General features: G+C 45.7%; 2 protein-coding genes across 6 annotated transcripts in view; both read right to left on the reverse strand.

The window, feature by feature from the left end:
• Window positions 1–18,079, reverse strand: part of SUGP2 (SURP and G-patch domain containing 2) — a 34,845-nt gene extending 16,766 nt beyond the window's left edge. For 3 of the 5 annotated variants that reach the window (XR_012918879.1, XR_012918880.1, XM_012741433.2), the window contains exons 1-4: window positions 17,987–18,078; window positions 16,493–16,624; window positions 9,763–11,370; window positions 6,004–6,124 (exon numbers count right to left, since the gene is read on the reverse strand). Coding sequence is in view for 3 of the 5 variants with exons in the window: in XM_012741433.2 (XP_012596887.2) it covers window positions 6,004–6,124; window positions 9,763–11,370; window positions 16,493–16,613 (1,850 nt within the window). In the remaining 2 variants the exon portion in view is untranslated. Of the gene's footprint in view, window positions 1–6,003; window positions 6,125–9,762; window positions 11,371–16,492; window positions 16,625–17,075; window positions 17,600–17,986 lie in introns of those variants that run through there. The other 2 variants (XM_076001561.1, XM_076001562.1) reach the window with 2 other exon arrangements.
• On the reverse strand, window positions 1,886–2,520 carry LOC105855001 (small ribosomal subunit protein uS9-like). The gene has a single exon (XM_076001563.1). It carries the CDS (start codon window positions 2,416–2,418, stop codon window positions 1,978–1,980), a length of 441 nt encoding a protein of 146 aa, XP_075857678.1. The 5' UTR covers window positions 2,419–2,520; the 3' UTR covers window positions 1,886–1,977.
• Window positions 18,080–18,126: the final 47 nt, after the last annotated feature.

The raw sequence follows: 18,126 nt of genomic DNA on the forward strand, positions 1-18,126 counted from the left end.
GACCGAGCAGTACTCGAGTTCCTCCCTGATTTCCGTCAGTAGCAGCCATGAGGGAGCGCACAGCTCAGCTCGTGGTCACCTCGTAACACAAACCAGCCACCCCGGAGCCACAGCACGCTGGCATGCAGAAATGACGCCCTTCAAACGGCCCAGTCAGGTGGAGCACTCGGTGAGCTTTCAACTGCTTCGTTGAGGCAAGTGCGAGGGGACCCATAAGAGAATGGTAACTGAGGAGCCTGTGCCCAGGCATGAAATCTTATGACAGAGTCGACATGATGAGAACCATACAGAAAAGGGAAGGTTGAGCTGTATCTCCTAACGTAAAAAGTCTATACTATAGCCAGAGAAAATGGCAAGTGAGGAGACCTACATCTATATGTATCACCTGAAACTGCTCTGTGTACATACTCACTCCAGGTATATTTGCTTTTTTACATAGACTGAAAGAAAATAGGCAAACTTAATAATTAGCTGTGGAGAATGGAATAGAAAGAGGTGTGGACAGGGATTTTCATGTTATTTATATATGTGTACGCATTTTTTTTCTCAAAAAACAATACTTTGTTTTTAATTTCATTAGCATCTTCTTTTATCTGTTAATCCTTCCCCTTCTTGTGTCTTTGAACTTTTGTAATGGTTTTCCTTCTAGCTTCATGAATTGAATGCCTTTTACCTCCATTCTATTTCTAATAAATGTACCTAACTCACTTTTCCTCCTAAGTACTGTTACAGAGACATCTGGTATGTAGTGTTCTCCCTGCTACTTCCCTCTAAATTGTGTCTAATTTCAGCTCTAATTACCTTTCACTCAAAAGTTATTAATAGAAGCACCTTTTATTTTGGTTGTTGCTGGTCTCTAGTTTGTTGCATTGCACAATGTGGCCCCAATTGGGGATGTGCTATGATTTTCTCTGTGTTCTCACACATAACAGACTTTTGTGAATGCTCGATTTCAGTTTGTGTTAAAGAAGAAGGAATATTATTTGGTGGGTACGGCAGTATTTCAGGTTGCTGATGTTAAGTGACCACACATTAGGTATTAGATGAGCTTCCAGATTACGAATGACACGGAAGCCGAATGGAAGGGAGGTGGCCATGTGTTGCAGGGTGCTGGCAGCACTATGTGCTGCTGGTGTTCCTGGCAGGCAGTTCCGTACTAAAGCTCCTGCTGACATTGTCAAGATCTGGCTGGACCTGAGAAAACAGGATGCAGCTGGCTCCACAGCTGCCCTGGCCACTCTGTCAGACTACAGCAGTCTCCTGCAGGATTGCACCCGAACAAGCAACAGTTCCTGGTTAAGAGAATGATGACCAACATTGGTGCTCTGGTTCTCAAGTCAAATGCAGGCCTAGCTAGGGCCAGCAAACTTCTCATCAAGGGCAGAGAGCAGAGTCAGTGCCAGGTGACCTCACAACCCCAGTCACCCATGTCTCTGATGGATTTCCTTTCCCCTGGATGGCTCTGACGCTAAATACAGTATGAGAATGTCAGCCTCAAATCTGTGTCCCCAAGTTCTAGTGGATCCTAAGAACACTCACAAGCCAGCCTGCTGGGTGCAAATCTCAGCATAGCCACTTAAGCTGCGAACCTGCCTGTGCCTCAGTTTCTCCATCTGTAAGATGGGGAGGCGGATAAGCAGCCACTTCATCATGTTGTTGTGAGACTTGAGTGATATGCTTTTACCATGAGGCAAATGCTCTGAACACTTCCTAGCAGTCATTAAATGTTCAACAAATATTAGCAGGTTATCTCTGTTTATGTTCTTTCACTGTGTCATTAAATCCTCCACGGCCTTATTTGGATTACATCATCTACTCATTCCAGAGAAACATTCACATCTCCTACTGTGGTAACGGACTCATCCATTCTTTGTATGGTTTTGGATTTAAACTGTTTCTTTTTAAAAAAAAAAAAAAAACCTTAAAATCCTACTACCATTTTTATTACACAGGTAAACCCTAATCCTTGTGATGGGCTTATCGGTAAGATTTCTGGTAGCGAGCATGGGCACCAGGGCCTCCAAACTTTTTGGATTCGCAGCGACGGGGGTCAGCTACCAGCAGGGTCCAACCATACTGGGTGAGGATGTCTTTGATCTCCTTCTTGGAAGCCTCATCCACATATTTTTGGTAATAGGCCACCAGGGCTTTGGAGATGGACTGACAGATAGCATAAATCTGGGCCACATGACCACCACCCTTCACACGGACATGGATGTCCACACCAGCGAACCGCTCCTTGCCCAGGAGCAGAACAGGTTCCAGTAGCTTGTATTGCAGTGTGCGCGGCTCAATCATCTCCAGGGGCCGCCTGTTCACCTTGATGAGGCCATTGCTGCGTTTGCAGTGCGCCACGGCTGTGGCCGTTTTCTTGCGTCTGAAGACCTGCATGGACTGCAACGGGCCCTTGGACGGCATGGTTACCTTGGGCGTGGACTAAAGATCCTCACCGCATAAATCCACTACCGGAAAAGGCTAAACTGTTTCTAAATGTTGTTTGTCTACATAGTTCTAAGCTGTGTAGTTCAAGCATCAAGATTCATTATTTATGTTTGTGATGACTTTCTCTTTTGTCCATTTTAATGCTTTTCTCCTTTTTTTTTTTTTTTTCTTTTTTTTGAGACAGAGTCTCACTTTGTTGCCCAGGCTAGAGTGAGTGCCGTGGCGTCAGCCTAGCTCACAGCAACCTCAAACTCCTGGGCTCAAGCGATCCTTCTGTCTCAGCCTCCCAAGTAGCTGGGACTACAGGCATGCGCCACCATGCTCGGCTAATTTTTTCTATATATATTAGTTGGCCAATTAGTTTCTTTCTATTTATAGTAGAGACGGGGTCTCGCTCTTGCTCAGGCTGGTTTCGAACTCCTGACCTCGAGCAATCCGCCCGCCTCGGCCTCCCAGAGAGCTAGGATTACAGGCGTGAGCCACCGCGCCCGGCCAATGCTTTTCTCCTTGATGTCTATTTTGTCGGAACTAATTTTTTCTTTTTTTTGAGACAGAGTCTCACTCTGTTGACCTGGCTAGAGAGCCGTGGCATCATCGTAGCTCACTACAACCTCAAACTCCTGGGCTCAAGTGATCCTCCTGTCTCAGCCTCCTGAGTATCTGGGACTACAGGTACATACCACCATGCCTTGTGAATTTCTCTATTTTTAGTAGAGATGGAGTCTCATTCTTATTCAGGCCAGTCTTAAACTCCTGAGCTCAAGCAATCCTCTCACCTCACTCAGCCTTCCAGAGTTCTAGGCTTACAGGCGTGAGCCACCACACCTGGCCTGAACCAATATTTCTCTACCTTCTTTCTTTTTGGTAGCATTCCCCTGCTATGTAATTTATGAGGATTCAGCCAGCTAGGGCTTAAATGAGTAACATGCTTAGAAAACTACCAAGTACACAAGCGTAAGTATTTGTTAAAAATATTCAATAAATGATGCTGGTACAATTATGTTATCTGGGGGATTTTTAACTTTTAAGTTATATGTCTACCTCATTTAATACATGAAAATAATCCAGATAAACTCAAGAATTTTATAAATATAAAACCATAACAAACTCTAACCCTCCCCTTGGTAAATCACACTGGATAGGACCAAAGCTCTGCTACTTTTAGATGGATATTAATGCCTTTAAAGCATCTTTACTAATTGTAACAGCAAGAATACTGAGTCCAGTATGGGTACAACTTTGAACCTGCCAAGTGGCATCAAGAGTGTCAATCAATACAAATTACCTATGGAAAATATCTGATGGTAAAGATCAATGGTCTTGGGCAAGTGTGGTGGCTCATGCATGTAATTATAGCACTTTGGGAGGATGAGGTAGGAGGATCACTTGAGGTCAGGAGTTCAAGACCAGCCTGAGCAAGACCCTTGTGTCTACAAAAAGATAGAAAAATTAGCTGGTCATGGTGGTGTGTGCCTATAGTCCCAGCACCTTGGGATAATGAAGCAAGGGGTGAGCCCAGGAGTTTGAGGTTGCAGTGAGCTATGATGATGACACCGCACTCTAGCTGGGGCAACAAAGTGAGACTTGGTCTCTAAAAAAATATATATATATATCAATTGTCCCACTGGAGGCAACTCTGAGTCCCCAAGGGGACATCAGGCAATGTCTGGAGGCATTTTGGGTTGTTACAAGTAGAGGAGTCTCCTGACATCTGATGGATGGAGGCCAGGGATGCTGCTACACAGCCTATGTCCAGGACAACTATGCCATGACAGACAGTGATCCAGTCCCAAATGTCAATAATGCTGCAGCTGAGAAATACTGATGCAGATCAAAAGCCTCTAATAAGAGCTTTAACCCAGCAATTTCATAATAGAATATCCCAAATAATATCTGGGATAATAATATCTGGGACTAACAAACCACCAGAAATGTAGACAGAAATACAAGCAGAACATTGATCATCATAATGTGATTTATAGTGGGGAAAACTGGATATGAACTAGGAATGTACCAATGGGCAATGGCTAAGATATGGCATCTGGGTGCAATGGAATCTTTATGCAACCATTGATGATAAGGACAATTATGATAAATGACAGTCACAGGACACAACTCTAAAGTACACGCTGTGGGGGAAAGTGGCAAGGCTCCAAGTGACTGCACTTTACAAAGGGCACTTTTATAATTTAAAACAGTTAAATTTTTAATTTTCCACTGCTAACCATCTAATCTAGAGATAACCCTAAACGTAATAAAATGTGATGCATTAAGCTATTTACCGATGCAGTTTAAAACAGCATACAATTAAAAACATTCTAAAAGCCTAGCAAGAGAGGAATGGCTAAGTAAACTGACCTCCTACCCTATGGACTAGTGTTTGTGGCTGTCTAAAATAACATTTACAAAGAGTAGGTAATACAAGCATTTCCTCACATTACTATAAAGAATAGGATCTTTCATATCACAGTATAATCACAACTGTGTTAAAAGCAAAAACCAGGCTGAGCGCAGTGTCTCATTCCTGTAATCCTTGTACTTTGGGAGGCCAAGGCAGGAGGATTGCTTAAGGCCAGAAGATCAAAGCCAGCCCGGGGAATATAGCAAAACCCCATCTCTACAAAAAATTGTTAAAATTAGCTGGGCATGGCGGTGTGCACCTGTAGTCCCAGCTACTCAGATGGCTAAGGGGAGAGGATCCCTTAAGCCCAGGAGTTCAAGGCTGCAGTGAGCTATGATCATACCACTGCCCTCCAGCCTGGGTAACAGAGCAAGACTCTATCTCTAAAAAAGGGAAAAAACCCAAACAGTTCACGGTCACCAGAAAGACTGGAAGCAAACACATGAAAATATCAGCGGACATCAGCAAACAGGAGAGTTCCTTTACTTTCTGTTCTTTACGTGCTCTAATAATCAAGTACTACATTTAGGATGTGAACAGTGATTTTAAAAAGTTGCTCTATTCACAGGAAGAGGTAGTAAAGCAAAAGACAACAGTTTAACAATATTAGAAATAAATGGCAAACTACGGCTGTGATGCATTATTTATCTTATTCCTCTTACTCCCTGCTCTTTGCATGCACATTTCATTGCACCTTGAAATAGCACGGCAGGGACTTTTGAGATGTGTTCACAGAAGAGAGAAGGCCACCCACCCAGCTGGCCTGCCACTGGTCTGCAGCAGGAATTTATGGAAATTTATAGAAATTAACAAAAAAAAAATTCTAATTAAAAAAAAAAAAAGGTCTATAGTCTCAAGTTAGGTGTTCACAGAAAATATCTGCTGAGGGGGAAGGGGGCATGGGCAATATAAGTAACCTTAACACTTGTACCCCCATAATACGCTAAAATAAAAAAGAAAAGAAAATATCTGCTGAACACATACAAAGAAAAGACTGACCTGAACCCAGGTAAATCTGACCCACTCTTTTGTTCTTCCTGCCAGAAGACACTACTACCCAAAATCCCATCCTCTGCTCTCCACAGCATCAGTGCGACCCACACTTCCCCACTTGCTCTGGGAGGGGGGCAGGGTTGTGGATTGGACACTTAAAGACCTACCAGTAAGCAGGGTCCTCCTTGAGAACAGCTCTCTCTTTGGGAGACAGGCTGCCTTTGACGACACGTGTAACAAGCTGATCAATGGTGTCCACCACCTTGTGATCTGCTCGCTGGGGGACTGCTGGAACACACAGAACAGCTTTACTGAGAATCATGCCAACCTTGCGTCCTGGAAAGACCAGAACAGTGAGTTGAGGGCTCAGCATTGAACCCAACCAGGCACGGACAGCTGAAACCTCATTCACAAGACACTCATGTTGAAAAGAGGAAAACGGTATTTTATTCTAGAAATCAATATGCAAAATCTCTTCCTAAAAAACATAACGGCATGACCACAGGACAAACAGTCACAGCTTATGATAACTGGCAGAACAATTTATGTATATATTCTAGAAAAGGAAATGATAAATAGCAACGTTATATCATTTTCACGTATTACTGTATATAATAACCTGAATGTTCATAGTATTAAAGAGGAAAATATAAAGATATAAAATGTATCTAGGCCAGGCCTGGTGGCTCATGCCTGTATTCCTAGCGCTCTGGGAGGCCGAGGCGGTAAGATCACTCAAGGTAAGGAGTTCGAGATCAGCTTGAGCAACAGTAAGACCCCATCTCTTCTAAAAAAAAAAAAAAAATAGAAATTAGCTGGACAACTAAAAAAAATATATATATATGAGCTAGACTTACACCACGGCACGCTAGCCTGGGCAACAGTGATACTCTGTCTCAAAAAAAAAAATTTATCTAGATATAAATACATTTAAAAAGTATCTGAAGTATTATTCTAATATAAAGGTGGGAATACAAGATATATAAATATGGACACATAGAAAAAAAATTAGAAGAACATATACCATAATGGTAACAGAGTTTATCTATAGGAGATAGATTTAATCATGGATTTCATTTTCTTTGTGCTTTATCTTTAAAAAATAAACACACATGTGTTTTATAATCAGAAAATATATATATATGCCAGGCACAATGAATGGCTCATGCTTGTAATTCTAGTGCTTTGGGAGGCTGAGGTAGGAGGATTGCTTGAGGCCAGGAGTTTGAGACCAGCCTGAGCAAGAGCAAGACCCTGTCTGTCCAAAAAAAATAAACAAAAATTAGCTGGGTGTGCTAATGCACACCTGTAGTCCTAGCTATTTGGGTGTCCACTGCAACTCCAGCCCAAGTGACAGAGCAAGACCCTATCTCCAAAGAAAAAGAGGAAATTATCTATAAATTTACCAAAATATTTTTAATTAAAAAAAAAGCCAATAGTCCCAAGTTAGGTGTTCACAGAAAATATCTGTTGAATACATAAAAAGATAAATATTTTTTAAGTGTGAAATCCCTCCAATAGGACTGTTTAAATTTATATTACCAGCAACACAGAAGAGCTTGTTTCCTCAAGTGATAAGATTATTTAGTTTCCTGATATTTGCTAGTTTTAATAGCACAGAATGGTCTATTTGTTCAGTCACTCAATTAAAATTATCATTGAAGAGACTCTGTTGAAGTGAAGAGAGTCTCCCGTTTGTTCTGTGAATGACTGCATGATCCTGTCCTGGCCTATGTCTGGGTTGCAGCATTGAGCTTACTTTAAAAACCAATGTGAGCTCCGGACACAGGGAAAGTCAATCCTTCGACTGTCATGTTATTACAAGTATGTGCCCTATGAAATTGCCGTTTTTTTCCCTTGGGCCTCTTTTTATAGACTTGCTAGTTTTACACAATTATACAAAAGAATCAAAGGTTCAAAGTCAGAAGCTTTCCAAGATAATGAAATTTGGGGATCCCTTCAAATTTGGTCATCTCTAGCTAAGATGACCAAAAGTAAGGATCAGAAAATGGGTCACAGCTTTGGCCCAGCAATTCTATTCCTGAGGATATATCCTTTAAAGGAGAATTATAAAAGAAAAAATAAAACGATCGGCAATAACCAATACACTCAACCAAAGACCTCGTCCCAGCGTTTCCAACAGGAAGGCAGCAGTGGTGGGGGGAGGGAGACAGCGCCATGAGATGTGGGCCCTGTCGGCTGCTACCCAGACACAGAGCCAAGACCTGCAGATGCCGATTACATGTGAACCCAGCTGTTTGGCTTCAGAACCCTCTAGTAAAAGGCAGCATGAGTCCAACATCAAGGGAAAGGTGAGGTAATTTATTTTAGGACACTATCGTGATGTAGCAAATGCTGTAGGAACACAGAAGAGGGATGCTGGACGATCATCTAAAAGAACAGACGGTAGCATTTTCAGTCTAGCACACCAGGAGCTGCAGGAACATCACAAGATTGTGGGAGGGTGGGGAGCCACTTTAGGTTAGGGGTGACATTTTCCTCCTTCATTCAACATTCTTCAGTATACCCTGTCACTTTGCAGGGTACGGGAGGAGGGCCCTGAAGCCCTGAGCCTGCTTCTGGAAGCAACCCTTTCTTTTCTTTTTTTTTTTGAGATAAGAGTCTTGCTTTGTTGCCCAGGCTAGAGTGAGTGCCGAGTCGCTCACAGCAACCTCAAACTCCTGGGCTCAAGCGATCCTACTGTCTCGGCCTCCCAAATAGCTGGGACTACAGGTATGCGCCACCATGCCTGGCTAATTTTGGACAACTAATATATATATATATATATATTAGTTGTCCAATTAATTTCTTTCTGTTTATAGTAGAGACAGGGTCTCGCTCTTGCTCAGGCTGGTTTTTTTTTTTTTTGAGACAGAGTCTCACTCTGTTGCCCAGGCTAGAGTGAGTGCCGTGGCGTCAGCCTGCCTCACAGCAACCTCAATCTCCGGGGCTCAGCGATCCTATTGCCTCAGCCTCCCGAGTAGCTGGGACTACAGGCATGCGCCACCATGCCCGGCTCATTTTTTGTATATATATTTTTTAGTTGGTCAATTAATTTATTTCTATTTTTGGTAGAGACGGGGTCTCGCTCAGGCTGGTTTCGAACTCCTGACCTTGAGCAATCCGCCCGCCTCGGCCTCCCAAAGTGCTAGGGTTACAGGCGTGAGCTCAGGCTGGTTTTGAACTCCTGACCTCAAGCAATCCACCCGCCTCGGCTTCCCAGAGTGCTAGGATTACAGGTGTGAGTCACCACGCCTGGCCATGGAAGGAACCCTTTCTGGGAGGACGTGTCCCACTCATATGCAGTGGGACCTATCCAGTGCCTGGTGTAGTCTGGGTTCCATGAGGGTGGTGAATGAGCCAAGAAAGTTAGGGATAAATGAGACTTCCCCACTGGGCTGGGGGCAAACTAAAAACCATGCTGGGGGAAATCGAGGGAGTAACAGACAGAACATGGCTACTGTGTGCTCATGAGCTCTGGGATGTCTGGGCTGTGAGAGCATCCATTCTGGGAGCTAAGGGGGAGGGAAAAGGGAAACCTAATGGCCCATTGTTTCTATTCCTCTTCCTTGGCCTTTTCTCTTCTCCAGAAAGTCCACAAAGTGTATCTAAGTGATCTGTCGACTTTAGCCAATCTAGAAAAGTATATGTGCGTTTTTCCTGGCAAAGGCCACACAGCTTTCCATCAGATTCCCTAAGGGGTCTATAACTTCCAAGTGTCTAAAGACTTCTGTGGTAAACAAGATTCCTAATATACGCTCACAAAATGAATGGCAGACATACATATTAGCCAATGTAAGTTTTCTACTAAAATCCTAATTTGTTCCCAATTGGCTAAACAACTTCCATGTAAAAAAATCTCAAATAGGAGACATTACCAAAAAACACGAAAAACAACAAATAGAAACTTTTGCTGCTTTCCTTACCTTCACTCAGACCACTCAGAGTCTTGGCCTGAATTTCTAGTTTCATAGGAGGAATTGTTTTCGCTTCCTCTCGCGTGGGCCCTGGTTCAGCTTTCTTGACCTGGAGGGGATACCCGCTGCTGACCAGCCAGGCCTTCAGGTGATCTATGTACTCTCTACCAAACAAAGTAGAGTCCTCAAAGTTTGGAAAAGCGGCAGGAGAGGGAGCTATATCTTGGAGGCCAACGGCTTCCAAGATTTTCTCTTGCCTGAATGAAGAGGCCAAGGAGAATGTCTGTCCCAAAAGGGCCAAAGACTTCCGACAGAGAGAATTGGTGGTCTCTAGGGCAACAGCCAAGTCCAAGGGGTTACTGAGGGTCTTCATCTTGACACTCAGCTCATAGGCATTGCAGGCCATGAGCAGAGGAGTGACACTCTTCAGAAGACGGTCTTGAAGTCTCATTATATACTTATCAAAGGGCTTTATGATTTCAAAAAAGCAATTTTTGGTCTTCACAGCACCTTTGTCTAGAAGCATGTTTAAAAATTCATTATCAACTCTGGGTGTTTTCAAAGCAGAGTGCTTTAAAAATTTGATAGTAAAAAAGCAAAAATCTCTGTGCTCTGGTTTTAAGGAGCATTTGAATGAGGCAAGCATTTTAGCACAAGTTTCAGTTTCAAGTTCAAAGAGAGTCTGGAAAAGCTGGGAAAATTTAACATCATCTTTTATGGTATGAAATCCTGCCCATTTGATTATTTCTATACCAAATCTTGAAAAAACATCAGACTTATCTATGAGGTCAAAGCTCATCTTTCTTCTGGGGAGCCGAAGATTCTTCAGATCCAGCCCCAAAGGGATCCTCTGAATGGGAAATTGGATGTCTTCTGTCCCTGGATTTGTCCCCAGGGTCACATCAGGACTTGGGGTGGTTTTCTGGATTTGGTTAGTGCCCTGAGTTTTGGGAGTGATACGATTTATAGCAGGGACTTTTTTTGTGCTCACACTTCTCAGCGTGACAAGTTTCCCGACGCCACCCTTAGCTGTGAGCAGGCCCTGAGTCTCCCCCTTTCCTAGGAGAGCACCTTCCTGATCGACGATGTTCAGAGCGCGGCCTCTGGCCGGGACCTGACCACTGCCCCTGAGCACAGAGTCACCCTCCCCTGGATGGTCCATGTCATAATCCCGACTCTCCTTCTCCAAACACTCTTTCTCAATCAGCCTGGAGGAGCCAAAGTCCCCCAGTACTGCAGAGGGACCAAAGCTATATTCCTGTGACCAAGAGGACTCTTGAGAAACTGACTGGCCAAAGTCTTGCTCCCAAGAGCCACGGAGCGCAAATTTCCAGTCCTGAGAACGGAAATGTCCCAATTTTCGGTGGCCAATAACCTGCTCCCGGGAGTCAGGGTGGGAAAATTCTAGATCCCGGCTACATTCTTTGTGAAAGTAGTTGTCATCGCTGATGGAAGGGTTGCTCGATCTGAAGGAAGGCCCTGGAAACACATCACCTCTCAAGCTTTCTCTCCCCGTGTCTCGAGAGTGAGCTACAGATCCGCTGAGCGAGTATCTGCTGTCGCCATGAACGTCATCATACATATCTGCTCTGGATCTTGGGACCACCTTTAAGAGATCTGAAATAAATGATCCAAAAAAAAAAAAAGAACATAAAAGGTACTTTAAATCAGTGGTTGCAAACAGCTGGTCCATGAACCACCAGCTTTATATGCCTGAGTACTTTTTGTATTAACAAAGTATCAACAAAGTATTAAAGTACTTTTCGTATTTGTCGCCAACATTTAAAATGTGTGTTGTGTCACTTAAAAATCTGGATTGACTTCTTATTAAAACTGAAGACTAGACAGGCACAGTGGCTCACACCTATAATCCCAGCACTCTGGGAGGTGGAGGTGGGAGAATCATTTGAGGCCAGGATTTAGAGACCAGCCTGGGCAACATAGCAAAGCCCCCCATCTCTATAAAAAATTTTAAAATAAATCAAGCTTTCTCTCCCTGTGTCTCAAGAGTGAGCTGCAGATGCGCTGAGGGAGTATCTGCTGTCACCATGAACGTCGTCATACATATCTGCTCTGGATCTTGGGACCACCCCTAAGAGATCTGAAATAAACAATCCGAAAAAAAAAAAACATAATAGGTACTTTAAGTCAGTGGTTGCACGTGGTGGCACGTGCCTGGTGTCCCAGCTACTTAGGAATCAGAAGCAGACGATCATTTGAGCTCCTCTTAAAAAAAAAAAAAAAGAAAAACAAGCAGAATTATAAGCACTGGGCCTACCTTTGCCCTGATTGACAGTCCACCCAAGCTGGGCAATGCTGCCCCACAAGGTGAGACATGGACTCTCCAACTTGTCACCAGTGTCCCTCACCTGTTCAGATCCCCTACCCTGACTTTACAGCCATCTGAATTTACAATTCTTTTCATTTTTTAAGAGACAGGGTCTCACTGTAGCCCAGGCTGGAGGGCAGTGGCACAATCATAGTTCACAGCAGCCTCAAACTCCTGGGCTCAAATAATCCTCTTGTCTCAGCCTCCCGAGTAGCTGGGACTACAAGCGTGCACCAACATGCCTGGCTAATTATTTTGTTATTTTTTGTAGAGATGGAGTTTCACTATGTTGCCCAGTCTGATACTGAATTCCTGGCCTCAAGTGATCCTTACCTTGGCTTCCCAAAGTGGTGGGATTATAGGTGTGAGCCACTGCACCTGGCTTATAATCCCCTTTTTAGACTGAGGGAAGGGTGTTTGGTCCCCAAATAACCTGGACTTTACTGCAACTGGAATGCTTCTGTGTTTCTACTTCTATCTCACAGCAGACAGGTTTTATGCAGGCTGTCACCTTCAACTCCCCACCCACAGTGCCACCATAAGGCTGGAGCCACGGCTGACAGTACCCACAACACTGGACGCAAAGCTGGCTGAATCAATCCCTTAACAAGGTCTGCCAGGCTAATCAATCCCCTCTCTGGAGCTGAAAAAACAGAGACCCGGGAAGGCAGGAGCTAAATAAGCCATATCAAGGGAGGCCATGATGAAAATTGAACAGTGTCTACTTTTGTCATTGGTGTAGAAAAGGGGAAACGTACTTGCATTTGCTCATTTACATACAGAGACACTGTAAGAAGCTAGGAACAGAACTGAAGTATGAGCCTATGGGAACCGTAGGCCTCAGGGAGACTTCTCTTGGAGTGCCCTTCTACCTTTCTAGCTTTTGAATCAGCATCTATGACCCAGTTTTAAAAAATCAAATGAAAAGGGAAATAGAGGTGCCAGAAGGTAGTAATGGGCTAAGAGGTCAAAGGAAGCCAAAGTTCTGTGCAAATGCAAGTTCATTTCTTCAACAAGTATTTATTGAGCATGTACTTTGTTGGGCAACTTTAGACACTAGGCAATGAAATTACTGCAAGGAAAGGAGACCGCTCCCAGACTTCTCAGTTGAGGGAGCCAGACATAAAAATATATCAGGTGTGGCCGAGGCGGGTGGATTCCTCGAGGTCAGGAGTTCAAAACCAGCCTGAGCAAGAGCGAGACCCCATCTCTACTATAAATAGAAAGAAATTAATTGGCCAACTAATATATATATATAAAATTAGCCGGGCATGGTGGCGCATGCCTGTAGTCCCAGCTACTTGGGAGGCTGAGGCAGAAGGATTACTTGAGCCCAGGAGTTTGAGGTTGCTGTGAGCTAGGCTGATGCCACGGCACTCACTATAGCCTGGCAACAAGCGAGACTCTGTCTCAAAAAAAAAAATATATCAGGTGCAAGTAAGTGCCAAGAAAAAAATTTGAGCAGGTAGAAATGTGAATGCCATTTTTTATCTTTTAGAGAGACAGGGTCTCACTGTGTTGCCCAGGCTAGGTAGTATACAGTGACTATTGACAAGCATGATCATAGCACACTACAACCTCGAACTCCTGGGCTCAAGTGATCTTCCTGTGTCAGCCTCCTGTAGCTGGCATATACCACTGCACCCAGCTGATGCCATTTTTAGACAGAGTGGTCAAGGACAGTAGCTCTGACAATAGGGCAGCAGCAGCCTGATGTGGGGGCCAGACCATCCAGGCAGACAGGACATGAGGACAAGGCCCTGAAGTAGGACCAGTAGGTGGCCAATGTGGCCAGAAGGGAACAGAAGGAAGGAGAGGCAAAATGGTAGGAAGGTGGTTCCCAAACTCTGCTACTGAAGCCTCAGGGGACCCTCTCCCCAGACCTTATTGAATTAATTAGGATAGGGAGTGACCTGGACATCAGGATTTCAAATAGGTATTGAAACCCTCTTGTCCTGGCCCTTGGACAATTCTACTGCACATTCTGGGTCAGATAGAAAGCCACTGAAGGGTTCTGAGCAGAGGGAAGACTTCACTGGTTACAGTGTAGGGAACAGATTGCAGGGAAGGAGTGGATGTGGATGTTCCAGCAAGGAATCCACTGTGACAATGCAGGTATTGATTATTGGTACTGATGGTATAATTAGGGTGGGAGCATTAGAGACAGAGTATTGGCTGGATTCTGCACAACAGAATTTTCCAATACCCTGATTTAAGAGGAAAAGGGAAAGTTCAGAGTGGAACAGACACAGAAAAAGGCTGACCAATAAACCATGTAGCTTTGTGACAAAGAGATGTTCTACAACCACCTAGCTTCCTGCTAGGTTTCTAGTCTCTCATTCTTTCCCCCTAATCTTTCTTGAGGTAACTAAGATATGTTTCTTCTTGAGACTCTAGGTAAAGTTAAACCAAGACTTAAATCTTCATCTACATAAATACCTAAGTATTCCAAATTACATAAATGCATCATAAAAGAACTGAAAAATGCACAAAACACCACATATAGTTACCTGAGGAATAAGAAAGCAGTTAAGAGAACTTTTAATTTCCTCTTAACTGCTGAGCTCAAATGATCCACCTGCCTGGGATTCCCAGAGTGCTAGGATTACAGGCATTTACTTCTTTTTTTTTTTTTTTTGGAGACAGAGTCTCGCTCTGTTGGCTGGGCTAGAGTGCTGTGGCGTCAGCTAGCTCACAGCAACCTCAATCTCCCGGGCTCAAATGATCCTCCTGCCTCAGCCTCCTGAGTAGCTGGGACTACAGGCATGCGCCACCATGCCCGGCTAATTTTTCCTATGTATTTTTAGTTGGTTAATTAATGTCTTTCTATTTTTAGTAGAGATGGGGTCTCGCTCTTGCTCAGGCTGGTCTTGAACTCCTGAGCTCAAATGATCCGCCTGCCTCGGCCTCCCAGAGTGTTAGGATTACAGGTGTGAACCACCGCATCCGGCCCTCCTCTTTACTTCTTATTGTTCTGATCTTTTATTTTTTATTTATTTATTTTTTTTGAGAGAGTCTCGCTTTGTTGCCTAGGCTAGAGTGAGTGCCATGGCGTCAGCCTGGCTCACAGCAACCTCAATCTCCTGGCTCAAGCAATCCTTCTGCCTCAGCCTCCCAAGTAGCTGGGACTACAGGCATGCGCCACCATGCCCGGCTAATTTTTTGTATATATATTAGTTGGCCAATTAATTTCTTTCTATTTATAGTAGAGACGGGGTCGCTCTTGCTCAGGCTGGTTTCGAACTCCTGACCTCGAGCAATCCGCCCGCCTCGGCCTCCCAGAGAGCTAGGATTACAGGCGTGAGCCACCACGCCCGGCCTGTTCTGATCTTTTATAACAAGAATGTTTTCATGTAGTATTCAGGTAATTTTTGAAAACTCAAAATCTAGAGACAACTTCTGAGCCTTGGTTTCTCCAGGTCCAAGGTATGTTTATTACTCCTACTCCAAACACTTAGACTTACTCAGCCAACACTGAGGAAATCTCTACCCCATGGCTGGTGCAGCTGGGAGCATCACTGCATGGAGGAGGCAGGCCCAGGGCAGAGAAGTGAATGGTTGCAGTGTACGTCCCTGGAGTGGGGAAGTGCAATCAAATCAACCTCAAGGTATGCTGAGGCTTCCTAGGGAAAGGTACTGTGAGTCTGAGTCTTGGTACCTGAGAGAATTAACCAGGCAGAGCTAGGACAGTAGGGATTCCAAGCACAGACAATAGGCAGCACAGTAGCACTGAAAGGTAAGGCCCAAGGCAGGTGGTGAGGGACCTTCACATCATCCTGCAATCTGTGTAGACATTGTTTTTGACTCTGCTGGCATGGTGTGTCAAAACTTTCCAAAGAGAATGTTTGCAGGCAGTGCCTACACTCAGCAGCTCTACAGGCTTCCCATGCCCTTCTGTCTTGCACATATGCTATGACCTGGCTGCTCCCGTACTCATCTGAGGATGTAACCCTGCGACGGGGAGCCCCAAGAATCCAAGAAGGGCAGTGGCCCAGTGAGGTTGGCACTAATAGACATGGAGAGCAACTATATGGAGGGCAGATTTGAGGGGAATGAAGCCAGAAGCAGAGAGACCCTGCAGGAGGAAATTGTTGCAATAATCCAGGAGAGAACTGGTAAGAGTTTAATCCTGGGCAGCAGTGGCGGGATGGAGCCAGGAGAGCAATTAGAGAACCTCTCTTTAGGTGTGGAGGATGTCTGGGTAGGAGAAGCTCCAGATAATGACAATACCACATTCCACACCATGATGTGACAGACAGGTGGGCCCAGAAAAAAATGTTACTACAAAATCCTTATTACAAATAAGGAAAGTAAAGATAAGAGGAGTTGCATAGCTTGCCTAGGTATTGAAATCGTCCTGCTCTGGCCCCTAAACAGCCTCCCACCCCCTACCCCCCCACAAAATTTTACCTTGAGCTTTAAACTGAAGAGTTTCACCTACAGCCTCACCACTGGGGTCTATGTGATATCGCTTAGCTTTTTCTTGTAATACAGAATCAAAAGTCTCCTGAGCAATTCGCCTTGCTGCCATGTTTCTTTGACCTGTAGTGAGAGAGAGAGAGAGAGAGAGAGAGAGAGAGAGAGAGAGAGAGAGAGAAGAAAAAAACAAAAAAAAACCCACACTAAGAATTACAACTCACACTAATAGAGCCCAATCACTCTATTTCACCTAGTCCTCAAAGCAACAAGGCAGTAATCCATATCCTGGCATGGTACTTGGAGGCAAGCCGATTCTTTTAAGGGGGCCTCTGCCCGCATCAAGTTCACAGGTGTGTTGGCTTAGAAGGAGCGAGACAAACCTCTGAGTCTGTGTCCTCAGAATCCATTAAAAAAAAAAGGCTCTGCAAAAGCAATCCCGAGCCAACACACGGTAACCCAGCGTAACAGCAGAGGAAGAGCAGGAGCGCGATGCTCGCCAACGGAGGGTAGGAAAGACACACGATCAATTCTTTTCCCATTTCGCAGACTGGGCAAAGAGGCTCTAAAAACTTACTTCCCCTCCTGAGAAAAGCCCCTCGACCAGCGCGTGGAGGAATCCCAGACCAATGACAGAGCTCACTGGGCACGCACTACTGGGTCCTTGCACCATCTGCTTTGCTTCTTGCAAGCAACCCCCCAGAAGAGGAGGGTCCTATTGCGAGTGACATGATACAAAGGAGGAAAAAGGGAGACTCAGGATAAGCGACCCACCCAAGGTCAGACAGCCTGGACTTGAACCTGGCAGCCAGGGCGCTTGCTTGGTAGTGGAGACAAAGCCCCAAAGAATGAGCAGGAAAAGACTAAGCAGCAGCACTGAGGAGTCCGGTGGCCCGTCACCTCCAACTTCAAGAGGCAGGCCTGTCCCCACCTTACAGCCATGCCCTATAACCATCGCCCCCACCCAAGGGCTGAAGCCCCCTCGGCCCTTTTCCCCGGGGCGCCCCCTTGTTCCCTGCTGGCGAAGGGCAGGGTCTCCGAGTCAGGTGACCTGGGTTCAAATCAAATGACCTAGCCTTCCTGCGCCTCTGTTCCCCACCTAAGGGACGGGACCCTAACAGTGGGGGCTGCTGTGGGGACTGGGCCAGTTCCCAAGAGGTCAAGGGCCCGAGGCGGCGCCCGGCCACCGTTATCACCCCAAAAGCAGAGGCCGCTCGGGGCTGAGGCGGAATGAATGAACCGGTGAACCGACGAGCCCTCTGCGGACGAGGCTCGCCTTCTCCCGGCCTCCCAGGACGAAGAAATGGGGGCGCCGGGCCTTGGAGGCCGCAGCCCGCCCCTCAGGCCAGCCCGGCCGGGACGCGTCCGTCGCCGCAGGCTGAGGGTCGAGCCCGCGACGCCATCACCGAGCCCGGGGCCCCCCAGGGCTGAGCCCGAGCCCCCCACCCCAGGGCCCACCCGCCGACGACGCCAGGTCCCGGGCCTCACCCCGAGCCCACCGCGCGCGGAGCCGCCCCCGCCGCCACCTCAGGCTCCTCACCAGCCGCCGCCGCCGCCGCCGCCGCGCGAGGCGGGGACATGCAAATGAGCCAACGGTCTCCGCAGCGCCGCGCCGCGCAGGCGCAAGC

The sequence above is a fragment of the Microcebus murinus genome, chromosome 4, assembly GCF_040939455.1.
Source record: "Microcebus murinus isolate Inina chromosome 4, M.murinus_Inina_mat1.0, whole genome shotgun sequence".
NCBI classification, from domain to species: domain Eukaryota; kingdom Metazoa; phylum Chordata; class Mammalia; order Primates; family Cheirogaleidae; genus Microcebus; species Microcebus murinus.

What these genes read in the sequence shown, in the direction of transcription:
- LOC105855001 (XM_076001563.1), bottom strand. Translation starts at nt 2,418, where the DNA reads ATGCCGTCCAAGGGCCCGTTGCAGTCCATGCAGGTCTTCAGACGCAAG.